Raw genomic sequence first — 26644 nt, forward strand, 5'->3', positions numbered from 1 at the left:
CAAGAGATACTAGTTGAAATTAAAAATTGCAAAATGTCATAGCTATAATATTCATGCGACATGAAGCTTATAACCTAATAATGAATCCTCTTATTGAGTTTCAAGTTCCTTCTCTATCTTTTCCTTTTTCTATTGCTTCTATGTTTTAATTATCTAAAATATGCTCATTTTTCTTTAGTATATTAGAAGTTGAGAAATCTTTTATTTTATATTAGATTTTACCTAACTCGTCAGTTTACCATTTTCACCTTTCCCTTACCTAGCCCATACTTTCCACACTATTGTCTAATTGAATGTCATTTGCAATTTTTAATTTCAACTAGCCTCTCTTGCCTTTTCATTGTTTCATGCACTTAATCGTATCATTCCTCAACATCAAATGTATTACCTTTGCACTAAATGTATCTTCTCTCTCCTCATCAAATGAAGGAATAAATATTATCTTTCAAATTTTTGAATAATTATTTTCCTTAAAACAATAAATTACCCTCAAAATTCTAGAAAAAACTTGAGATATTACACTATGCGACCTTACGTGTCGTGAGAATTTGATATAGTATTTTATCAATCAAACTATCTGATAGAGTTTTTATATGCACTATGTGTCTCTTGCAATTATTATGAGATTTTGCTAGGAAAGTTTGTATGAGTTTATAGAAATTAATTTGATCAAAAATTTGGATATCTCATGTTATAAAAAAAAAAAAATTGTCAATCATCATCACATTTAGAGAGTAGAGATGGTTGGAATTTAACCTAACCATTCTTTGATGGCTGAGTTGAACCTCAACCATCATTAAATTTTAATTATAATGGTTAAATCTCAATTCGAATGAACATTAGGAGGAAAAAGGTTTTGAATAAAAAAAAAAAAAAGCAGAAGGAGAGAATAATGGAGAAAGAGATTAAAAAAAAGAATATTTGTATTATTTAAAAATTTTAATTAAAGATAAAAATATTAATTGATATAAATTTTAAGCCTTAAAAGGGAAGATTCTTATAATATGTTTGGTACGCCACCATTATTTTAGTACAAGCCTGCAACAGGGGCTGGTCTCGTCTTCTACTGATGACAATGGACTCCGATCCGTCCTCTTCGCTGGTCCGTCTCAACATCGGTGAGCAAACCCTTCTTCCTCTCATCCCTCTCCCTCCGATTTCTTGTTGAACTTTGGTTCTTTACGTGCACTTGCAATTCTGTAAATCTAGGAAGCGTAAACCCTAATTTTACAGATTCACTATGGGAGCAATCTTTGATCAACACAACTTTCGGTTTTCACAAATTCCTACGCCTCTGAAATTGACACTGTTATTATTATTTTTTTTGTTCCTGGTTTTTTCTTTGATTTTCCTCGTCCTGGTTCAGTATGCAGCATCCTCCGAGTCTTTCTTTCCAGACACAATTATGAATGGGCACTATCCTACTACTATTTTATAATGCCATGGGATTGCTTATCTTTTCTGTCTACGAACTGACTAGTTTCTAGTTGTTATCTCGACACGGCAGAGGGGAAGACTTTGATGGCTATATTTTCTTTTGATTAATCTATTACTGATGTACCATTAACTGCTTATGAATTTGATCCTTCTGTTTGCCTCAATTTTAAGGGGGCGAGAAGTTTTGGACGACAGTTGATACATTAACTCGAAGGGAACCTGATTCCATGCTTGCTGCTATGTTCAGCGGCCGTCACGCTGTCTGCCAGAACTCTGAAAAGGTATGTATACCCAAGTATGCACACACCATATGGCTGTTAGATTTTTGCGCTTTTGTTAACTTTCATTTAAACAATTTTTAGGAGCACTCTGTCTCATGAACTACTTGAGTTGAACTATGCCTTTCAATGCACAATTAGATTTGATTTTTACTCTCTGGACGATGGATAATGAAGTTCCCTCAAGTATTAGTTTGTTGTGAAGCTAAATGTGGAGAGCTTCAAAATAGTTGCATCAAAGATGCCTCATTCCTCTGTACTTGCTTCTGTGTTATCATATTCTCTTATTCAACGAAACAATAATAGTCTTTCTCATTTTCTAATGTGTCTCCTGCCAAGTTAGAAAGCACTGTTTTAGGCTTCACGCATTTTTCTAAATTTTAACTCTTCAGAGATTCATTGATTCCCGTGTTTGATTTCTATTTTTGAGGTCCTTGTGTCATTTCTTTTACAAGTAAAGTTCCCACTTCAATGGTAAATTCCCACTTCTGTTCTGTTGATTTTAGTTGATATCATTTGAGATCACCATTTCTTATTTTCTGCACTCTTCTATGATTTATGTGTTGCTTCATTCTAGGTTCTTGGATCCTTTCCTAAAGTAATTTTTGGTAAAATATCATTAATATAGATGTTTTGAGTAAAGGACTTGCATTACATGTATGGAATTAAATAATCCTACCACCTAGCCTTTTCACAAAGTATATGAGAAACTGAACCCATTTCCTGACAATTATTATTATTTTATTATCATTACTTAGTGGTTTTCTTTGCTTGGCAGGGATATGTCTTTGTTGATAGGGATGGTAAACATTTCCGGCATATTCTAAATTGGTTGAGGGATGGTGTTATTCCCACCTTGAAAGACAATGAATATTCAGAGCTTCTAAGGGAGGCAGAATACTATCAGCTACTTGTAAGCATCCCTACTGCCAAATCTAGAAGTTTTGCATCATGTCATGATTATGTAGATTCTTCTAGAGCATGTGTGGAGTTAAACTTGTGAAATAATTACAATATATCAATGATCTTCTTGTTTCAGGTTACCTTTTGAAACTTGAGGGCAATGACAGTGATAATTGACATTTTTTCTTGTTCCTTGCTTTCTGTTTTTGCTTTTCTAAATCTTATTATTGCCTTTTCTTTATCATCTTAGATAAGCCTTAATTTATCATGTAAATCATCTCCATTTTGTCTCTAGGGGAGTTTTTGTGGGCCGCCCTGGACTCTGAGAAGAAATGCTAAATTGAGATTCTATTTGATAGGAGATTTGTGAAGCTAGAGAGAGAAAAATATATTCCGTATATTTTCTTACTAACTAACAGGTTCTACACCTATATATATACAAATGCATGGGTTATGACATAAGTTATGACATAAGCGTAAGGCTAACCCTAGGAGAAATATACACACACAACAATATACAACTCAACACTCCCCCTCAACTTGGAGCATATATATCATATGCACCAAGCTTGTTATAAATATACCCAATTCGAGGACCCCTGAGTGATTTAGTAAAGACATATGCTAATTGGTTATTTAAATTGACAAAATCTGTGGTAATACAACCAGATAAAATCTTCTATCGAATGAAATGACAATCTATTTCGATATGTTTGGTTCTCTCATGAAAGAATGGATTGGAGGCAATATGTAACGCAGTTTGATTATCGCAAATTAACCTCATCTGTGATATCTCTCCAAACTAGAGTTCCTGAAGCAATTGTTTTAACCAGATAAATTCACATGTTGCCAAGGCCATAGCACGATATTCTGCTTCTACACTCGACCTTGGAACATCTTGCTTTTTACTTTTCCAAGATTCCAGGTTCCCTCCAACCAAAATACAGTATCCTGACGTAGATCGTCTATCAGATGGAAAACTTGCCCAATCAGCGTCAAAATATCCGACTATCTGAGTATGACCCTTGTCCTTATATAATAGTCATTTACTTGAAGCTCCTTTGATATACTTGAGAATTTGGACAATTGCATCCCATTGGCTATCACAAGGAGATTGTAAAAACCGACTAACAACATTGATTGAGAAAGAAATGTCAGGCCGAGTGATAGCGAGATAATTAAGTTTTCCAACCAACTTGCAGTATCTCCTAGGATCTGCAAGAGGCACCCCTTGTCCTGGTAAAAGCTTTACATTAGGATCCATAAGAGAATCTATAGGTTTGTAATCAAGCATCCCAGTTTCTTCCAGAATGTTTTAACACATACTTTCGTTGAGAGATAACTATACCAAAATTGGATTGAGCAACTTCGATGCCAAGAAAGTACTTAAGTAACTCCAAGTCCTTAGTCTGAAAATGATAGAAAAGATGTTTCTTCAGTTGAGCAATACCATCATAATCATCACCTGTAATGACAATATCATCCACATAGACAACCAAGTATGTACATCTCCCCTGTGATGTGTGTTTGTAGAAAACTGAATGATCAGTCACTATAAGTCATACGAACTTCCTGAATAACAACACTGAAGTGACCAAACCAAGCTTGCAGAGACTATTTTAAACCATATAGTGAGCGATGGAGTTTACAAACCAAACCAAACTCCTCCTAAGCAACAAATCCAGGAGATTGCTCCATATAAATTTCTTTCTAAAGCTCATCATGTAAGAAGACATTTTTAATGTCCAGCTGATACAATGGCTAGTGGCGCATAGTGATGATAGAGAGAAACAAACGCACAAAGGACATTTTAGCCACAGGGGAAAAGGTATCACCATAGTCAAAACCATAAATCTGGGTGTACCCCTTGGCAACCAAACGGATGTTAAGCTGATCAATCTACCTGTCAAGACCAACCTTAACAATATAGATTCACCGACATCCAACAAGAGATTTCCCTGGGGGTAAGGGAACCAAATCTCAAGTACCATTGGAATGCAAAACAGTCATCCCTTCTACCATTGCTTATCGCCACCCCAGATCAAAAAGTGCCTCTCTAACAGTCTTGGGAACAGAAACAGAGGATAGGGAAGAAAGAAAAGCACTGAAAGGGGAAGACAAATGGTGATAACTAAGAAAATTATAAATGGGATGGGGATTAAGAGTAGGACGGGTACCTTTCCGAATGGCAATGGGACATTGATCATCAGGAGATAGGACCGCATCAAGTGGAGATGCTAGAGTAGGATGTGAGGCAGCATGAGTCATTGGGGCAATAGGAGAAGCTGGAGTATGCATAGTGACATCATCAAGACCATCACGAGACCAAGTCGGAGAACGCTGATGATAAACCTGTAACGGGGTAGAAGAGGGAATAGGGATAATAGGAACATGAGGACTGGAGGGAATAGGGATAATAGGAACATGAGGACTAGATGGAATAGGGATGGCCTCGGACATGGGATGACACTCAAAAGGGGGTAAAGAGTAGAAAGGGGATGATTCAAAAAATGTAACATCATTAGAAAGAAAATAGCGTTGGGTGTCAGGAGAGTAACACTTATAACCCTTTTGAAGTCGGGAGTAACCAAGAAAAATGCATTTGATGGATCGAACAGATAATTTATCCCGACTAGGTGACATGGTATGGACAAAGCACGTGCAACCAAAGACACGAGGAGGAAGAACATATAATGGTTGATCAGGAAACAAAGGAGAGAGAGAAATGTTTTGCTGAAGAACAGAGGAAGGCTTCTTGTTAATGAGATAGCAAGCAGTGAGGACAACATCAACCCAAAAACGAAGGGGACCATGATGGTGTAAAAGAAGGGTGTGAGCAGTTTCAATCAAATGTCTATTTTACGTTTAGCAACCTCATTCTGTTGTGGTGTATGGGCATAAGACGACTGATGTAAGATCCCCTGAGATGACATAAATGTAGTAAAGGGGGCAGAAAAATATTCAGGGGTATTGTCATTGCACAATACTTGAACAGTTGTATGAAATTGCGTTTTGACTTCAGCATAAAAAGATTCAAAAATTGAAAATTACTCAGAACGGTTTTTCATTAAATATAACAACGTGCATCGAGAATAATCATTGATGAACGTGACAAAAAATTGAAAACCTAACATGACTAGGACCCCAAACATCAATATGAACTAAAGCAAATGGGGACACAACCCAATTAATGACACGCTTTGGAAAAGAAGTTCTAGACTGTTTCCTAAGCTAACAAGACTCACAATGGAAAGACGACAACATAGACAAACTGGGAACCATATTCTGAAACTTAGCCAAACTAGGATGCCCCAAATGGTTGTGGAGAAGAGTAGGAGACTCACTCACTGAGCAAGCAACAAGAGATTTAGGAAGGTTGAGGTGATAGAGACCCTACGACTCACATCCAATGCCAAACATCTGTCCCATATCGCTATCCTGGATAGTAACAGAATTGTCATCGAAGGTGATAGAACAATTTAAGGCACGTGTATGTTTACTGACATATACAAGATTAAAAGAACAATGGGGAAGATAAAGGACAAAATCTAAAGGTAGAGAAGGTAAGGGCCTGTTCTTTTTGTTGTTTTTAACCCGTTTTGAGTTTTTCAAAATACTAAAAACGCGTTTTCTTTTCTGTTTTCAAAAACGTATTTTTGAAAGCAAGAGAATTTTTTTTATAGAAAATCCAAAACAATATTTTGTTGTTTTGGGTGTTTTCTGTGAAACACACACAAAACACGGAAAACGCACACAGCCTCCTTCCCCCCCCCCCCCCCCCCCCCCAAGCCTCCAATCTCGTATCTCTTCTCTCTCTCCCTCAAGCCTTGGCCAAACACCGTGCCCGCCATCTCCATCGCTGCCATGAGCTGCCGTCGACCTCGCCCACCATCGCCAAAATCCGCCATTGATCGCCCTCTTCCCCCCAAATCTAACAGACCTCTTCTCTCTTCTTTCTCTCTCTCTCTCTCCCCAAAACACCCAAAATCACAAATGCGAAAACACAGCACCGCCGTTGATCGCATCCACCACTGCCACCGCAACCACCGCCATCGATCGCGCCCGCCATCGGCCGTGTGAGTTGCCGTTGACCGCCCACCGTCGCTCCCCTTGCATCGTGTCCAACATCACCGCCTTCCCTCTGTTCGACTGCTAAATGACCATCTCGCCTGCCATTGCCTGCCACCGCCTACCGCCGCCGATCGACAACCCCAGCCACCGCTGCCGTTCGAATCATGGCCTCCCCTTCATTGATCGTTACTTCCATCTGTGATTGATTTCTGCTGTGGCTCCTCATCTTCTATGTTTTGAATTCTTTTGTGATTTGATTTTTGTTTTGTTTTGTTTTATTTGAATATGAATATGTAATATGATTTTTTTGTATTAAATTTTTTTAATAATTTATAATTTATTAATAACTGTTTATAATTTATTCTGAATTAAATTTATTGAATAAAATATTATAAAATGATGTTTTTCATAATTTTAAAGCAAACGCGTTTTCTAATTTTTTGTTTTAAGAAACAAATTTTCAAAATAACAAAAAGAACGCGTTTTCAAAAATCACAAAATAGACACTCAAAACACAAAACTGAAAATGAATTCAAACTCAAAATTAAAAATTAAAACACGAAGAGAACATCACCTAAGGGTTTGGCAGTGCCAATAGCTTTAGCAACTACTTTGGAACCATTGGCCAAAGTTACAGAAGGTAAAGAAAGAGAACTAGTAAAATGAGAATGGGCGATAGAGGCAGCTGAGGAGTGTTGGGATGTCTTATACCTTAGATACTCATCATAATTAGCCCCAGTGAGAAGTAAAGAGTTTGATGGATGTCCATCAGAAGATTCAGACGGAGATCCATCAACAGAAGCAACATTAGCACGAGGGCGGCCATGTAGCTTATAACACTATTTCTTAGTATGCCCCCACTTTTGACAATAGTTACACTTGGGGTGTTTGCCTTGATTACCACCACGGCCTCCTCCTAGTGCTCCACGACTCTGAATCTGCGAAGCCATGATTGAATTATCACTTGTGGAAGAGACAGTCATGGTAGGAATAGAGGAAACTCGAAAAAGACTAGAATATACTTCATCCATTGTAGGGACATTAGGACTGGCGAGGATCTAGTCACGAACAGGAGCACGCTTAGGACCAATAGCAGCAAGGGTACAAACCATTGAAGAACTTATCTCTTTGAGCAAGATCCTCTACAACAGTCTTACTAGCAAGTAAAATGGAGTTATATTCAGCCTTAATCGAAGCCACCGACTAAGGAAATCGGGAAGAGTCAAACCCTGTTGTCTTAAATTAGTCAGATTAGACGCTACCAAATATAGGCATTGGATGTCATTTGTATAGAGAGTCTTAGCCCAACTCCACAACTCATAACAGGTGGTATAGTTGGTATAGATTGGGTGAAGAGAGGGACCAATCAATTTCCACAGGAGACTATATAATAGAGCATCATCTGTCTTCCACTCAGTTTTGTCTGTGGCCACATCCTCAGCTTTGGTAGTCAGATGACCATTTAAACCTTGACTTATACACCATAGTTCAATAGCCTTAGACCAAGAGAGATAATTGGAACTACCCATTAACTTTTCAGTAGCAATGACTGGAGAGGGAGACAAGATACCGAAGGAGGTGGATTTATTGGTACTTGCCATGTTAGGTCAAAGGCCTACAAGGGGGAAAAAATCTGAGACAAAAAAGGGGGTTAAAATAAGCCAAAAACGGAGCGGTAGAGACTTGCTCTGAGCACTGATGAAGGTTGATAGCAACGACAACAAATGACAATGTAGCGATGACACTAGATTTGTGCGACGCACAAGATTCGGAGAAGAGGTCGCGAGATTTGAGAGCTGCGCTGGAAGGAGAACAAGGCCAGGAAGAAGATGGTTGGATCTGAAGACTGACAGTCGAATCTGAGCAAGGCTCGACTGGATCTAAAGACTGACAATGGAATCTGGAGGCGATGGCAAATCTGGGCAACAACGGCTACCGAATCTGCACCAGGCACGGCTGGATCTGGGTGAGCTAGGCGTGGATCTGAGCAGCGATGGCCGGATGTGGGCAACAGCAGTGGCAGCGACCGGATCTGGAGGCGATGGCAAGAGTTGATGACTGGATTTGGGTAACAGTTGGGCAAGTGGCGACCAGATCTGAACGAGAACAACCGGATCTGGACAGGAGTGGCCAGATCTGAGCCTGTCCAGATCTGAGCGATAAAGAGGTAGATCCGGTTAGACAAGGAGACAGAGATGCAGATTTAGCGAGATGGCGGTAGTGACTGTGATGCGGCGATAAGGAGACCAAGCGACGGCGATGGCAGGCGATAGTGACGATGGCGACAACAGTGGCCGGATTTGGGTGATGGCAGCTGGAGACGGTGCAAATTTGGGTCGATGTGGCCAGGTCTGGGTGAATGAGATGGTTGCAATGGCGGCAGGATTTGGGTGCTGCTGTGGTGTTGAAGCAGGAGATGGCGTGGCCGATGCTTCAAGAGATGTTTCGGGAGGTGGATATATCTAGGGTTTGGATTTGAATGGTAGCTCTAATACCATGTGAAGCTAGAGAGAGAAAAATATATTCTGTATATTTTCTTACTAACTAATAGGTTCTACACCTATATATATATACAAATGCATGGGTCATGGTATAAGCCATGACATAAGCGTAAGGCTAATCCTAGGAGAAATATACACACAACAATATACAACTCAACAAGATTATTTATGTGATACACTGCAATTTCTGTAGCTCCTGTCCCTAGGTAACCCAGGCTTGGATGAGGGCGACTTTAAAAGTGAGAAATGTGATTCAATGTCCAGGGCCATTAGAGAGGGATTTTCTTGTCATATGAATTGCCACTTGGGAGATGTGTGCGAATAATTTTGATTGTTGATAATGATAAGGGTTCACCTGATCAGTGGCTCTGCAAACTCCTAAGGACCTTGCTGTTCTGAAATTGCATATTATAGTTTGTTGAATATGCTTGAATGAGTTGGAAGTTCATTCTCTTTTAAATATATGAAAATATGCCAAATATAAAATCATGGTCTTTTTCCTTGCTCTAGTGTGTTTATTTTTCTGCCTCGTTTCCCAATTCAATTCCATGTTTTGGTGCCTGCCTTGGATTGCTTCTTTTGTGTTTATCTATTTGGAGAATTGTTATCACTATTCAACAAGATTTTAATGTTTAATTTCAGGGACTGATAGACAGAATAAATGATGTTTTGGATAAGAGGAAAGAGAATGAGGGGTTAGATACTGAATTGACACGCATTGATATCATCAAGTGCATACAATCGGAAAGAGTTAGGTTTCGAGGAGTAAACCTTTCAGGCCTTGATCTTTCTAAGCTGGTAATAGTCCTCCTTGAACTTCATATGAAATGGTTAGAATGTTTTTGCCTGCTAATTTGGCCATGAAAGGAATTGGTTATTGTCTCTGGCTACTCTGCATGTTAGGACATGCACAAACATAATTCCTACTAGGGTTTCTACTACAAATAGCTATGAGCCCCTGGCCATCTGCTTATTTCCTTGGGTTATCTGTAATTATTGTGAAGCTTACTTTGTCTGATTCACCACTGGTATATGACCATTCATTCATGATCCTCTTTTGGAGAAACTCCCTGTATGGGCTTAAGAAAGCATCTATGACATACTGTTAAACATGAGTTATTTTTTTGGTTGGAATACAGGATCTTTCTTATGTGGACTTCAGTTATGCCTGCCTCAAACGTGTATTCTTCTCCCGTGCAAACCTTCAATGTGCAAAGTTTCGGGTAGGTTTTACCCAACATTATCTATGCAGCATTTCTTTATAATGGTTGCTACTATTTTCTGAGCGAAGGTGCATGTTCATTATGCAGCTTTTCTTTTTCCTGTGAGATAGATGCTACATTTTGATATAGTATACGCATACTGCTCATGTTGATTAGATCGTGTTTATGTTTGTTATACTTCATGTACATTTGATCGAGTCATTTTCAAAGCTCTGAACTTTATTGCAGGATGTTGATGCCGAGAGTTCAATTTTTCACAATGCAACTCTGCGCGAGTAAGGCTTAACAAAAGTAGTAATGATTTTTCCATTTGTTTGCAATGAAATTTTGTAGCAATCTTAAATGATTTTTGAGCGTTCACATTGATGTGAATTGTCAGCTCAATTAATTTTATCTTGCCTAGGGAAGATGTGAATTCACAGGCGCAAATCTTCGTGGATGTTTGTTAGCTGGAGCTAATCTTCAAAGTGCAAACTTACAAGGTAGTAAATAGTTATCAACACCTTCAAAGGCTCTATTGTTAGGTGGAGACAGAAATAGTTCATATCATACTATTTGTTCATATGCTTCTGTATTAATGGAAATACAAAATAGGTTCAATATGGAAGTCAAGCAAGCAAGAAAGCAAAGAACTTTCAAGTCAATATTTTTTGGCAAGCTCTTAAAGTCAGTCACCTGTGGTTCACTTCTATATAATTAGGAAAAGTAAGAGAAGTCAGCTCTGAATCGAAACTGCGTTACAAAATGTGATCAGATTTGGACATCTCCTGTAACTCCGTATTTTACTGTTTGTTAGATTTCTGTGAGGAGTAGGAATCTGATAGCACCCTTACACAATTGATTGAATCTTAGCTCTATAACAGTAGGAATTCCTCAATTACAGTAGCTTCAACAATGGATATAAGTGAATACAATGAAAGAAAAGCAAAATTGGTCTATTCGAGAGGGCCTCACTCTCCCACGATTTCTTTAACAAATTTTCCAGATCCCCTCCTTCTCTCCTCCCTTTTATACCTTCTCTTCTGCTCGTTCCAGCCACATGCCCGATTATTCCGTCTAACTAACTTGTGACTCTTTTACCCTTGAGTCGTTTTACGTGGTTGCCCCTGTGGTCCCCACCACTTTTCCCCTCCTTCTTTCTTCTTTGATAACAACAACAACAACATATCCAGCCTTTATCCCACTATGTGGGGTCGGCTACATGAATTCTAGACTTCATGTATTTCTGTCTTTTGTCATATTTTCATTTAGGCCTATACCCTTCATATCAAACTTTAATGTCTCTTCCAAAGTCTTCTTTCTTCTCTAATAAGTTTGTTTAATGGGGGTCCTAACAGAATCGTGTGGATGGATTTGGAGCCAGGTCCTCTGTTAACCTGTAGTTATTCCTGTTGGGTCTTGTTCACTAGACATATCAGTTTCCAATTACTTGCTTATATTTTTGGAGCTGATGACTGCTATTATTATAATAAGGCTTCAACCTGAAATTATCTTTCCATTTTGCAGATTCTTGTTTAATAGATTGTAGCTTCTGTGGGGCTGACTTGCGTTCTGCTCACCTACAGGTTCAACATCTGTGCTCATCATTTCTTTTTTTTTTTTTGTTTTGCAACAGTAAAAAAAAGTTGTCTCCTTATAAAAGAAAAAAATTATAATATCATTATAATCTCGTGAAAGTTGGAGCCTTGGTTTAAGACATGTATTTGAGTAATAATATTATGTACATAATAACTTGTGTTAATTTTTTCTTCTTGAAGATGTCATGAATAAAAAAGCAGCTATTCTAGGTCTAAATTCATAATTTGGTGTTGTTGGGGGGGTTTTAAGTATCCTAATTCAAAGTTTTCCAGAGCGCAGATCTCACTAATGCCAACTTGGAGGGAGCTAATCTGGAAGGAGCCAACTTAAAGGTAAAAGCTTATTACTTTTATGTGACAAATTTGTGCATAAAAAGATTTTATTTTGGCTTCACACTTTATAGATGAGAGAAATTCACATAATTCTTTTGGCTATTGGATTTTCGCCATCTATCCTCATGTCTGATTCTTAGTAAGTGCTATTGTACATGGGATTAGATTGATCTCAATGGTCAAGGAATTGTCAATTTTTGCTAGATACTTAGGGTCATTGCTTTTTTTTTTTTTACTCCCAAGTTTTTCATCAATTTTCTGTTTTTGTATACAAATAATCAAATTTTTTAGTCATTCAGTTTAAGAGCCCATTTGGAGGGTGTTTGGCTTAGCTTAAATTATAGGAGCTTTTAAGGTGTAAGAGCTTAAGGGGGGTATTTTACTATTGGTCAAGTGGAACTTTATTTAGATATCTTATAAGCTCTCAAATAAAGAGCTAGTGTGTGGTAACTTTTCAAAAAAGCTATTGGGAGGAGCTCATAAGCTGCTTCCATGTTTAGTCAAACAGGTAACAAAACAATATAAGCTTGTAGGGAGCTTACAAGCTCCATTTGACCATAAAAAACAGGGAAACAAGTACTCTCTTAAGAGCTTATTGTTGGTACCCAGTCTGAACTTTTTTTCCAGAGCAAATTTTGCACCTTGGCACATTGGATATGTGGGGCAGATTGGACTGCACTACCAATCCAACCCCTGTATATTGCTGTTGGACGAAATTCAAAGTTGAAGATCATTTATGAAGGATAAGGCCATCCGGCCATGTTGATTGAATTATTGTAACTTATAATTTAAAGTTTGAATGTGTATGCTTGGATTTTAGGTTATCTCTATAATTTAGGAGATAGTATTTCCTAAGTTTTAGGAGATAGAATATCCTATCTCATCTCTTATTTTCTAGGAGAAAAGATAAGGATAGGTAGAGTATTTAACTTCTTGTTCTCGGCACATTTAGAATCAATCAAGCATTACTTTTCTGCTTGTTTCATGGTATCATAGCTTAGGTTAAGCCTCAACTAGTTTTTCTACTGTTTGTTTTTCCTTCTTTTTCGAAGAAAAAAAAATCATGGCCGATGCAAACCAAAACCCTACCCTTACAAAAACTTCAGCCACCAGTTCCCCAAGTGCTGTTCACCATTCGACTCCTTCACAATCCGTTCCTAACATGTCCAGCCATTCAATCGACAATAACCCACTACAAATTACTCACCATAAGTTAAATGGGAGTAATTTTAGGGAGTGATTTTAATCAGTTTTATTGGTGATCAAGGGCAAAGGAAAAGCAGGATATTTGATTGGTGCGACTCCAGCTCCTTCGCCAACAGAGGCTTCTTATGGCATATGGGAGGCAGAAAATTCAACCATCATGGCATGGTTGATAAATTCCATGGAGACTAGGATTGGAAGGACATACCTCTTCCACAAAACAACCAAAGAGATTTGGGACTCGGTGCAAGAGATGTATTCAGATTTGGAGAATTCATCTCAAAGTTTTGAGGTAAGGTCAGCCATAAGGAACACCAAACAAGGTAATCTAAGTGTTACAGATTATTTTAATACTTTGGTAAAGTTATGGCATGAGATGGATTGGTTTTATACAATTACTTGGGAGAGTGCTGCTGATAGTGTTAAATACAATAAGATGATAAAAAAAGATCGGATTTTCGATTTTCTCCATGGACTTAACAGTGATCTAGATGAGGTACGTGGCAGGATCTTAGGCACTAAACCTCTGCCCAAATTAAGGGAAGTTTTTGCAGAAGTTAGAAGAGAAGAAAGTCGCCGAAAGGTTATGATTCAATCGACTACTGATTTGACTAACCAACATTCAGCCCTTGTTACTGTTAAGCAAGGGGATTTTGGTCAAAAATATTCCGGGAAAGAAAAGCAATGGTGTGATCATTGCAAGAGGCCATATCACACACGAGAGACTTGTTGGAAGATCTATGGCAAACCAATCGATTGGAAACCAAGGAATAAACGAGAAGGCGGTAGATCAGCCTATGTGGCTGCTGCATCTGGTGAAGATGGGCCAAAACTAGGTGGAGAAAAAGGATTAAAACTAGACCTAAATTTGATAGAAGAACAAATACAGACATTGTACAGGCTACTTAGTCAAGGAACAAGATTGGCTGATTCTTCTAATCCTCAACCTACAGCCTCCGTTGCTTTGCAAGGTAACCCTCACTGCTCTTTAGTGTCAAAACAGATTCTTAAGGATGTATGGATAATAGATACAGGGGCATCTGACCATATGTCAAGTTCCATGGAATGTATGACTGAATATAGGCCATGTAGAAAGCTGATTGAGATTTCTATGGTTGATGGTTCTACCTCTCTTGCTTTGGGTCTTGGTAAAGTGTGTATTTCAAAATTAAAACTTGATTCAGTTCTATATGTTCCAGGATTAAGTTACAACCTGTTATCCGTGAGTAAGATTACAAGTGACATGAATTGCAAAGTAATCTTCTTTCCATCCTATTGTTTATTTTAGGACCAAGCCTCGGGGATGATGATTGGTAGTGTTGAAGCTAGGGATGGCCTCTATTGGTTGCCCGGGAACTCATTAGAAATTGCTCATTCGAATAAATTTGTTTTCAATGTTAACGCTAATGCCAAAGCTATGTTATGGCATAAGTTGTTAGGATACCCTAGTTTTCCTTACCTTAAATTTTTGTATCCCCAATTCTTCATTAATAAAGATCACATTTTTTCATGTGAGCATTGTACTCTCGCAAAATAGTCTAAGGTCCATCATACCATCCAATCTTACAAACCCTCATTCTCTATTCCATCTAATTCATAGTGATATTTGGGGCCCCTCTAAACTCCCAAATATTTCAGGTTCTAGGTGGTTCATAACCTTCATAGATGACCACTCTAGAGCATGTTGGGTATACCTTATGAAGGAGAAATCCGAAGCTAGTGGTATCTTCAAACGATTTCATCAATTTGTTGTGAATATGTTCCAAGCTTCAATTCACATTCTTAGGACTGACAATGGGAGGGAATATTTTTCTCATGACTTAACCAATTACTTGCTTGATCATGGGATTTTACATCAAAGCTCTTGCCCCTACACACCACAACAAAATGGTGTGGCCGAACGAAAAAATAGGCATCTCTTAGAAGTTGCAAGATCAATGATGTTCACAACCCATGTCCCTCATTCCTACTGGGGGGAGGCGGTTCTTACAACAACTTTCCTTATAAACCGTCTACCTTCCAAGACCTTGAACTTCAAAACCCCCATTGATACCCTTTGTGCCTTATATCCTCATGCTCCTTTTCTCTAATCCCTTGCGCCTAAAGTGTTTGGATGTGTTACTTATGTTCATTATCACAGTCCTTCTCGTACTAAGCTCGATCCCAAGGCCCTAAAATGCCTCTTCATTGGTTATTCTCCTACCCAAAAGGGTACAAGTGTTACAGCCCTATGAACTGAAAATACTATATTTCCTCCGATGTTACATTCTATGAGGATATACCCTACTATTAGTACAACTCATCTATGGATCCTCCCACTGATCCACTTCCTACTCCCACTCTTTCACTGCCAGTGTATCTTAAGGGGGGGAAATTATTAAAACCTCTGATAACACACTAACAGTGAAATCCCCTCCTACAACAGCAGCTACAGCTCTAGCTGACCCTGAATTAACCACTGATTTTAACACAACAGTATCTGGCCATTGTTCTGGTCAGAACAATACCAAACCAGCTGATCCTTTGTTTGTTTATTCCCGACGACCAAAAGACCAAACTAAGCTGCAGCAGTGTCAATCATCTCTACCAACAGCTGTTGGTGCTTCAGAAGACGCCTACAGGACTGGAGAAGAATGTTTGAAGGACAGTCTTGAAACAAGGGAAACTCTCAGCAAGGAGCATGACACTAGCAGTGATGCAGCACCTGAGGATGGGCTGGATTGGGCAATGCCCATAGCTCTACGAAAGGGGGTAAGGTCCTGTGCAAAATACCCACTAAAAAATCATTTGACCTTGTTGGAAGAAGTTGTAATCCATTAGGAGTCTTGGAAGATAATCTCACGGAAGAAGAAGGTTTCCAGATTTTAAAGGTTGTAAATTATCTTGTTAGCTGTAAATTGAGTTGTAATCTTTCCCTATTTTTAGGAGAATATCTAGGAGATAAGTTAGCTAATATTTAGGAGATAGATGAGCTAGTATCTAGGAGATAAAGTTAACTATTTTTAGGACTATTTGTGTATAAAGTTCCATTACCATTGAATGAATAAATCACAGTAGTTTTCATTCAAGTTTTCTACTGAAATTCTTCATGGTATTAGAGCCACGGTTTGTGGCAGTATATCGGAAGTTCTACTTCAATTAGAACTCATCTATCATCACGATGGTCGAGAACTCTACACCAAGTGAGAGTTCAACCTCTGATCCTCCTTCCCAAGTTAGGAATCATCAAATTCCAATCTCTACAACAGCTCTCGATAGCCATACTCTCCAAGTAACCGTGCATAAGCTCAATGGAACCAATTTTCGTGAATGGTCCCAATCAGTTATGCTTGTGGTTAAAGGGAAAGGCAAGATGGGCTATCTGACTGGAGAGATAGAAAAACAGAGTGTAGAAGCAGCAACTTATGGAGTCTGGGAAGTAGAAAATGCCACAGTCATGGCATGGCTAATAAACTCCATGGAGCTAAAGATTGGTAGGACATACTTGTTCTACAAGACGGCGAGCAAGATTTGGAAGGCTGTCAAGGAGATATATTCGGATCTTGAGAATACAACACAAAGTTTTCAAGTTCGATCCACTATCCGAACCACAAAGTAAGGTAACAACTCGGTCACTAAGTATTATAATACCTTAGTTGAATTGTGGCAAGAGATGGATCTCTTTTATGAGATCACTTGGGAGTTTCCAGCGGATGGAATGAAGTATGATAAAATGATGGAAAAAGAGAGAGTATATTTAATTTTCTGCATGGCCTAAATTCGGATATAGATGAAGTAAGGGGCAAGTTGCTTGGTGCTAAACCATTCCCATCTCTAAAAGAAGTGTTTGCTGAAGTAAGAAGAGAAGAAAGTAGGAAACGAGCGATGCTGTCTTATGCTGGACATGCAGGAAACGAAGGATACTTAGCATTGAGTATGTCACGAGGAAAGGCCTCAGCCTCCACAAAAGGTGAAATACAGAGAGAAAAACAGTGGTGTGACCACTGCAATAAACCCTATCATACTAGGGAAACCTATTGGAAGATACATGGAAAGCTAGCCTCGTGGAAACCAGGGAATCAACGGAAAGGTGGTCAATCCACATATGTTGCAGAAACAGAGAAAAGTAACTCAAATATGCCTACTTTTACAGACGATCAGTTAGAGGCTCTTCGGCAATTACTAAATCATTCTAAAGGAAAAGGGAGTTCGGAAGTAACAGATAATCTTGAGATGCCTTTGGCAAGGCAAGGTAATATATGCTACTCTCTCCTATCTAAAAGATCGTATACTAATTGTTGGATTGTAGATATGGGAGCTACTGACCATATGACAGGATCCCTAAAAAACTTATCTATTTTTGAACCTGTGGATCAAGAAATAATAGTACTGCTAACTGATGGTTCGAAATCCTCAGCCCAAGGAAAGGGAAAGGCTTACATATCAGGCCTAAGCTTAGATATGGTACTCTATGTACCAAATCTGAGATGCAACCTGATATCACCAAGGAAATCAACTTCAGAAAGGAATTGCTCTGTAACATTTTTCTCCTCTTATTATGTTTTTCAAGACATATCCTCGGGGATGATGATTGGTAAGGCCGAGGAAAGAAGAGGATTATATCAAATAAATCAACTTGAATCTCCTACAAGAGTCTAGGTTATTTTTTCAAAACATGTTAGCTTCAATTTCAGAGTCAGAATTGATGTTATTGCATCAAAGATTAGGGCATCTTAGCTTAGAATATTTCAGTTTTTGTATCCAGATCTTCCTAGAAATAAACTTCAGAATTTCAATTGTGAGGATTGTATCCTTGCAAAGCAAACTAAGAGCTCTCATCCTAAACATGCTTACAAACCATCAAAACCATTTCCCTTGATTTATAGTGACATTTGGGGACCAACTAGGATATCCAACATAACAAATACCTAGTGGTTCATCACTTTTATTGATGATCATACAAGAATGTGTTGGGTTTTTCTTATGAAAGACAAATCTGAAACCTATCTTGTATTCAAAAGGTTTCATCAAATGGTCTTGAATGTTTTCCAAACCTCCGTTCATGTTCTAAGAACGGACAATGGCCGAGAATATTTTTCAAACGAATTCAATCAATACCTAGATGAGCATGATATTGTTCACCAAAGCTCATGTCCTTACAATCCTCAACAAAATGGGATTGCAGAAAGAAAAAACCGACATCTTCTTGAAACAGCCAGGGCCTTGATGTTTGCTAGATCAGTTCCTAACAATTATTGGGGGAAAGCTGTCCTGACATCCGCCTATCTCATCAATAGGCTACCCTCAAAAATTCTGAAGTTCCAAACCCCCTCGAGCATCCTTATTGATTTCTTTCTTTACCATTCTAGAGTCCTCAATTCTCTGCCTCTGAAAATGTTTGGATGTACAGCCTTTGTACACCAAAAACAACCAAACCAATCTAAGCTAGACCCTAAAGCTTCGAGATGTTTGTTGGGTATTCTCTCTCTCAATAAGGATATAAATGTTATAATCATACCAATAGAAAGTTCACTATTTTCTGTGATGTCTCCTTCTTAGAATATCAGTCTTTCTTCAAACACCATCAGCCTCAAGAAAGCACCAACAACCCAGAAGATATATGGAGCACTCTATTGCCTATATTTGGTCATCCTTATCCCAATTCTCTTTGTGAGCCATCCTAAAAGCCTAAGAATTCTCAAGATGATCCTAATCTAAAGACTGACTCTATCAATCTGCTCTCAGATCATCTAAGGAGGGAAGGAGAAAATACTGAGACCTGTAGGGAAGATCAAGCTAAAAATAAACCTCCTCTCCAGGTTTACTCAAGAAGACCTCAGAATCCTCAGCCTCTACATTCATCTGACTTGGGGATAAGTCCAGAAAATGTTGAAGAAGGCAGGGTGGCAACCGAGAGCAGAGGTGAAGATGACCTTGGAATTCCAATTGCCCTAAGAAAAGGGGTAAGAGCCTATACAAAATATCCCATCTCAAATTACTTGGTGTACTTAAAATTGTCTCCTCTATACGGAGCATTTATTGCAAGTCTAGATTAGAAGACTATTCCTACAAATATTAATCAGGCTCTACAAGATATGAACTGGAAGGGAGCTGTTATGGAAGAAATGACAGCTTTGGAGAAAAATAATACCTAGGAAGTGACTGAGCTACCAGAGGGAAATAAAGTAGTGGGAAGCATCACCATAAAGTATAGATCTGATGGAAAAATTGATCGATACAAGGCAAGGCTTTGGCACAAGGGTTTACCCAAATCCATGGCCTAGATTATGATGAAACCTTCGCACCAGTGGCAAAATTGAACTCCATTCGGGTGTTATTGTCCTTGGTTGTAAATCTAGACTGGAGATTACACCAGCTAGATGTAAAAAACGCTTTTTTAAATGGAGAGCTGGAAAAAGAGATCTACATGAGACTTCCACTAGGTTTTGAAGAAGGCAACACTAAAGGAAAGGTATGTAAATTGAAGAAATCACTCTATAGGCTTAAACAATTTCCTAGAGCTTGGTTTAAAAGGTTTAGTGATATTGTATACACACTAGGGTACAAGCAAGGCCAAGTTGACCACCTTTACTAAAGTCGAAGAAAATGGAAAAAGAACTATCTTGATAGTGTATGTGGATGATATTATTATCATAGGGGACAATTTGCAAGAGATCGAGAGGTTGAAGCAACAGCTGAGGCCAGTTTGAAGTGAAGAACTTAGGGGAATTAAGATATTTCCTTGGATTGGAAGTAGTTAGGAGCAGTGGAGGCATATTTATATCTCTGAGAAAATACACTCTGGACCTGCTACAAGAAACAGGAAAAATGGGTTGCAAACCAGCAAGTACTCCCCTAGAGCCAAACTGGAAAAATAAGGAAGAGAATGGAGACTATTTGGTAGATAAAGGGAGGTATCAAAGGTTGGTAGGAAAGCTGATTTATCTATCTCACACTAGGCCAGATATAGCCTATGCTGTGAGCATTATAAGTCAGTATATGCACCAACTGAGCAAGAGATATCTTGAGGCAGTCTATCATATTCTTAGATACCTCAAAGGGACACCTGGGATAGGGTTGTTATTCAAGAAAAATCAAGACAGGAGGATTGTTGGCTTTGATGATTTGGATTGGGCCGGTTTAATTGAAGATAGCAGATCAGTATCTGGGTATTGTACCAAAGTTTGGGGCAATTTAGTAACCTGGAGGAGCAAAAAACAGCCAATTGTAGCTAGGAGCAGTGCGGAAGCGGAATATCGGGCCATTTCTCAAGGAATTTGTGAAGTAATTTGGTTAGAAAAATTAATGAGTGACCTTTCTATGCCTATGTCATCATCTAATGTGCTCTATAGTGATAGCCAATCAGCCATTAACATTGTGAACGACTCGGTTCAGCATGACCGAATGAAGCATGTCAGAATTGACAGGCACTTTGTCAAGTAAGAGATAGAAGGAGGAGTCATAAAATTGATGTATATCCCTACAGCAAATCAGGAGGCAGATATCTTAACTAAAGCCATGCAAAAACAGGGTTTTGAAATCCTTAGAAGCAAGCTGGGAATGATGAGCATATATTCCTCAGTTTGAGGGAGGGTGTTGGAAGAAGTTGTAATCCATTAGGAGTCTTGGAAGATAATCTCACGGAAGAAGAAGGTTTCCAGATTTTAAAGGTTGTAAATTATCTTGTTAGCTGTAAATTGAGTTGTAATCTTTCCCTATTTTTAGGAGAATATCTAGGAGATAAGTTAGCTAATATTTAGGAGATAGATGAGCTGGTATCTAGGAGATAAAGTTTACTATTTTTAGGACTCTTTGTATATAAAGTTCTATTACCATTGAATGAATAAATCACAGTAGTTTTCATTCAAGTTTTCTACTGAAATTCTTCAGACCTATGCTAAGTTGTCTCCTAAATTCAGAGGGTTTATTGCTAAAGTTGACAATATAGTTGTTCCAAAAGATATCCAAGGAGCAATGCAGGATCCTAAATGGAAAGCAACGGTTATGGAGGAAATGAAGGCCTTGGTGGGAAATGGCACTTGGGAAATAGTGAGGAGACCTTTAGACAAGAATATAGTTGTATGCCGATGGATATTTACTGTGAAGCATAATGTTGATGGTAGTGTTGAAAGATATAAAGCACGGTTGGTGGCCCAAGGGTTCACTCAAACCTATGGGATAGATTATGAGGAGACTTTTGCACCTGTGGCTAAGTTGAATTCTATTAAGGTAATCCTTTCTATTGCAATAAATTTAGATTGGCCACTGTTTCAGTTTGATATTAAGAATGCATTTCTTAATGGGGACTTAGATGAGGAAATATATATGAGGATCCCACCTGGTTTTGAAGGGGAGGCTGGCATAGGAAATGTGTGCAAGCTAAGACAATCTCTATATGGATTAAAGCAGTCACGTAGGGCGTGGTTCAAAAAATTCATCATAACCTTAATTCAATTTGGGTATCAACAGGACAAGTTGATCATACGTTGTTTGTAAAAACCACAGAATATGAGAAGAAATCTATTCTAATTGTTTATGTTAATGATATCATTGTAACAAGTGATGATCTACAAGAAATTGAAACCTTAAAAGGACAGCTGAAGGCGGAATTTGAAGTCAAAGATCTCGGGCTTATGAAATACTTCTTGGGGATGGAAGTGGCTAGAAGTCAAGAAGCGTTATTTGTATCACAAAGAAAGTACACCCTGAATTTACTAAAAGACATCGGGATGTTGGCATGTAGACCTACTGGCACTCCACTAGATAAGGGCTGGAAATCAAGAGAAGAAGAGGGTGATATTCCGGTAGACAAGGAGAGGTACCAACGCTTGGTGGGAAGGTTGATTTATTCGTCTTTGACTCGGCCTGACATTGCCTATGCAGTAAGTAAAATAAGTCAATATATGCACTCACCCACACAAAGACATATGGATGCAGTATTTCATGTACTAAGGTTTCTTAAAAGAACACCTGAAAAATGATTAATGTTTCGAAAAACAAAAGAAAAGGGAATTGAAGGATTTGTGGATGCAGATTGGGCAGGTTCAAACGAGGACAACAGGTCAACAACGGGATATTGTACCAAGGTATGGGGAAATGTGGTGACATGGAGAAGCAAAAAACAATCAGTGGTGGCCCGTAGTAGTGCTAAGGTAGAATTCCGAGCGATAGCTCAAGGAATATGTGAAGTGATATGGTTAGGGAGGCTATTGAAGGACCTAAAGATACCCTTGGCTCAACCTACAAGGGTCCACAATGATAGTAAGTCAGCAATATGCATAATAAAGAATCCTATTCAACATGATCGCATGAAGCATGTGAGGATAGACAGAAGTTTTATAAAACGAGAAATTGAAGGAGGGATAGTCTTGTCTTATATTCCCACCAAAGATCAAGTAGCAGATGTGTTCACAAAGGCTATGGTGAGACCGGGGTTCGAATTTCTGATTGGCAAGCTGAGAATGATGTGCATCTACTCCACAGCTTGCGAGGGAGTGTTGGACGAAATTCAAAGTTAAAGATCATTTATGAAGGATAAGGCCATCCGGCCATGTAGATTGAATTATTGTAACTTATAATTTAAAGTTTGAATGTGTATGTTTAGATTTTAGGTTATTTCTATAATTTAGGAGATAGTATTTCCTAGGTTTTAGGAGATAGAATATCCTATCTCATCTCCTATTTTCTAGGAGAAAAGATAAGGATAGGTAGAGTATTTAACTTCTTGTTCTCGACACATTTAGAATCAATCAAGCATTACTTTTCTGCTTGTTTCAATTGCAATTGTTTAGATTTGTTATATTAACTAATCAATAGTGGGAGGAAAGGAATCCTTTGTGGTCTTTGAAGCAGGCTTACTGTTGGTATTTAATGTGTCAAAATTTTGAGGTTCATATTTTTTACATCTAGCCTTGGTATCATAATTTATAGTTTCTCTCAGGTAAATAACATCATTGGTCCCTCAACTTTATGCTTTGTAACAAACTAGTCCTTCTAGTTTAATTTGTCTTTGTCACATAACAATCATTAAACTTTTAATTTTGTTACAATTTAGTCCCTTTTTAAAAATTTGTTTCACTCTACCAAAAAATTATGACGCTGCAGATACATAAAATAAAGAAAAGTAAATAATAAAAAACAAAGAAACAGGGGTTGCCAGTGGCCATCGCGTAATATTTTGAAGATTCTGTACATATCTATATATATATATATATATATAGGAAGAAGAAGTAGAACCTAGTGATGGGTTCTTCCACTGCGGGGTCTATAGCAGTGGTTACCGGCCAGTGACCACTGACAGCTGCTGCTCATGGGTTTTTTAATTTTTATTTTTCTTTATGTTATGTATCTGCCATGTCATAATATTTTGACTGAATTTTTAATGGGGGATTAAATTGTAACAAAATTAGAAGTTTAGTGGTTGTTATGAGACAAATTAAAGTATAAGGACTAATTTGTTAAAAGGAATAAAATTTATTTACCCATTTTCTTTCTTTCATTTGATAAGATAACATGATTTATATTTTCTGGTATTTGAAGAAAATTTTTCGCATGTCTTTGTTTTACTTAATTCAACGGGAATGCTTATTTTTCTCAGGGTGCAAAGTTGAGTAATGCCAATTTGAAGCGTGCAAACCTTCAACGAGCTTATCTACGGCACGTCAATCTCCGTGAAACTGTAAGTATAACCAAAACCAATGTCCGTTAAGAATTTGTATGTCTGTTGCAGAATTTTGTTTCATAGTTTGGCCTTTTACTATTTGTGTGCTTGTGGATGGATAGGATGGAATGTACTAACATTCATTGAGATTTCTATTACCTATATGCCATCCTGTCCCAGAGCTTAGAGTTAGGGATGCACAGACACCTTTGCAGTTTTTTTTTTTTTCTGTGCAGAGGCATCCTGTCCTTTTTCCTTTTCTATTATCAGTAAGCTTCACTGTTTTACCATTTATTGCCTTGCCTGCTATCTTTCTCATTACCCTTGTGCCTTGCACAAATTTTATCATTGTTATATAAAATCAATATTTGTTATGCTTCTTTACTGTAGACTTCTCATGCAAATGATTGATAATAGATATTATGTAAATCATCCTATGCACTGGGTCTTTATTTAGGGAGTGGCTGCTTTTTGGTGCTTTGGAGTTCACCCATGGTTATGATACTGAATTAGTTTTGGAATCCACACATTGTTGATGTTCCAAATTCTTATACATTATAGAATTAAGTCCTCACACATGGTCATCTCCTTGCTCTGTCTAGGCTTTTTTGGAATTTATATGTTGAGTCACAATATTCTGTCTTGTCCTTTTCTTTGGCAGCATTGTCACGGGTTACTCCCAATACATTCAAATAAGTAAGTAATATGGAGAGAGGAATCATGTTCTAAATAATTAATTACTATTTTTTACTCTTCATTACAAGGGAATTTTAATAATTTTGTTTGCTTTCGAGGATGGTTTGTTTGGTTTAGAATTTTTACTATTGCTTAGCATGGTAGAATTAGTTATAAGCAATTTTAGAAGTTCAAAAAATTCTTGTTTGCTAATATCCACATTCGTTGCCATATAATATAACAAGTTTACAATTTGGGGTACTTGGTAGAACCATAGAACATAAGTGCCAGTAGGCTTATGTGAGACTTGGGGTTTGTTTGCTAATGCCATATAACAAGTTTACAGTTTGGGGGTACATGGTAGAACCATAGAATCTACCACACACTCAGGTTATTTCGAAATGCTTGTAATATTTATTGTTGTATTAGTAAAAGTCATCTTCATTACTTGATCTCTTACCTTTTTGTTTGGTGTGATTGTCTATATTCTTGGATCACGTTGTAACTTGTTAACACTCCTACTTAGTTTAGGGAATAGGTCTGGAAAAGTATCCAAAAGTATACGATTCTTTTAGTTTTGAGGCTTGATGGCCAAGATTAAGAGCCGCATTAGGGTTGGGTGAACATTACTAGTATTTGAATCTGCCCCTCTGGCAGCTTGTTGGGTTTGGAGTGGTTTCCACCTTGCCATTTCTTTGCAGCTGGGGAATTTATGTCCTCAACTGCCCTGGCCTCATTTTCAACCTCATATGTATAAAAGTTTCCTCCTCCAAGTTATATATACCCAGAAACTTCGTAATTTCCTCAAGGTTCAGTTCTTTACCTAGCTAGGGTGTATCCCTTTCTCTGCTCTTTTGTATACATCATCAAATGCAAGGAAAGAAACATGACCAACATGGTGGGGGTGGATGAGAAAAGTCCACCTAGATGTAAGTGTTTTTATCATGCTAGTTGGGGTATAGTAGGTTTTTCCTGAGTGAATATATGATAGGTTTTGGACATTCTTTCTGGAAAATGGTTTCTATCATTGCCTTGTCCTCTGAGTGACAGATTATTGTTATCTTCTTCTTCAGACTTAGCTCCCCACCCCACCCATGAAAAAGGAAAAAGATCTTATTTTCCCATTTTTGTTTGGCTATTTATTTGGGATGTAGCCCACTGTTTTTTAGAGGAATCTCTTACCCTGCTCATACCATAATTCAGGAAGTTAGAGATGGGCGCGGACTAATGTGTCCTATACTTTGATTTGCATGTAGTCTGTCTGACAGTCCAAACCTTGCATTTTGATTCTGGAATAAACCCTATTAGCTTTTCATCTGGTTTCAAAAACTTGGTGAATCATTTGAGGACTGGTTGAGAAAAACCAATATACTAGTAGCATCTCTGCAAGAAGGATCATGCCATTAAATCCCATTAATCTGTAATTTTGATTTGCTTACAGCATTTGGAAGGTGCAAAGCTTGATGGTGCCAATCTGCTGGGAGCGATAAGATGACGATAATGTGACACAGCATACTGATCCGGTGTTTATTCTTCCCCACGGATAATTTGTCTGTGTTTTAGACAATACTTTTCACTCGCTTTGAGAAACTAATATGTGAAATGATGATGTATGTACAGCTGAAGTTAATGGTGGATTGGAAATGATAAATGGTAGTGTGGGTTGTGAATGAGCTGTGGACTGTAGGTCTTGGAATGTGCTGACGAAAAGTTGAATGATATGCGAATGAATGTAACCTGTGTGTTGAAAATTGGTTTGGCTGTAGTATCGTTAGACTGCAGAAACAGCTAATGCAACCCTAGT

At 38.1% G+C, this 26644-nt stretch overlaps 1 protein-coding gene across 2 annotated transcripts; it reads left to right on the plus strand.

Moving 5' to 3' along the window:
• Window positions 1-1036: 1036 nt before the first annotated feature.
• On the plus strand, window positions 1037-26513 carry LOC127806729 (FH protein interacting protein FIP2). 2 transcript variants are annotated; one of them, XR_008024491.1, is made up of 11 exons: window positions 1037-1118; window positions 1609-1718; window positions 2494-2628; window positions 9833-9988; window positions 10330-10413; window positions 10642-10688; window positions 10822-10895; window positions 11920-11978; window positions 12271-12323; window positions 24103-24183; window positions 26282-26349. XR_008024491.1 is itself a non-coding variant. In XM_052344201.1 (11 exons), exons 1-11 carry the CDS (start codon window positions 1070-1072, stop codon window positions 26333-26335), a joined length of 909 nt encoding a protein of 302 aa, XP_052200161.1. In that variant the 5' UTR covers window positions 1037-1069; the 3' UTR covers window positions 26336-26513. The 2 variants fall into 2 exon arrangements, 1 of the variants encoding a protein (XP_052200161.1); XM_052344201.1 differs by having other exon boundaries at window positions 12264-12323; window positions 26282-26513.
• The last annotated feature ends 131 nt before the right edge of the window (window positions 26514-26644 follow it).

Source organism: Diospyros lotus, chromosome 7, assembly GCF_014633365.1.
Source record: "Diospyros lotus cultivar Yz01 chromosome 7, ASM1463336v1, whole genome shotgun sequence".
Classification (NCBI taxonomy): Eukaryota; Viridiplantae; Streptophyta; class Magnoliopsida; order Ericales; family Ebenaceae; genus Diospyros; species Diospyros lotus.

What these genes read in the sequence shown, in the direction of transcription:
- LOC127806729 (XM_052344201.1), top strand. Translation starts at nt 1,070, where the DNA reads ATGACAATGGACTCCGATCCGTCCTCTTCGCTGGTCCGTCTCAACATC. An exon ending in CAGAATACTATCAGCTACTT is followed by an intron (nt 2,629 to 9,832) that starts GTAAGCATCCCT and finishes GTTTAATTTCAG; the next exon opens with GGACTGATAGACAGAATAAA. An exon ending in TGCGTTCTGCTCACCTACAG is followed by an intron (nt 11,979 to 12,263) that starts GTTCAACATCTG and finishes AAAGTTTTCCAG; the next exon opens with AGCGCAGATCTCACTAATGC.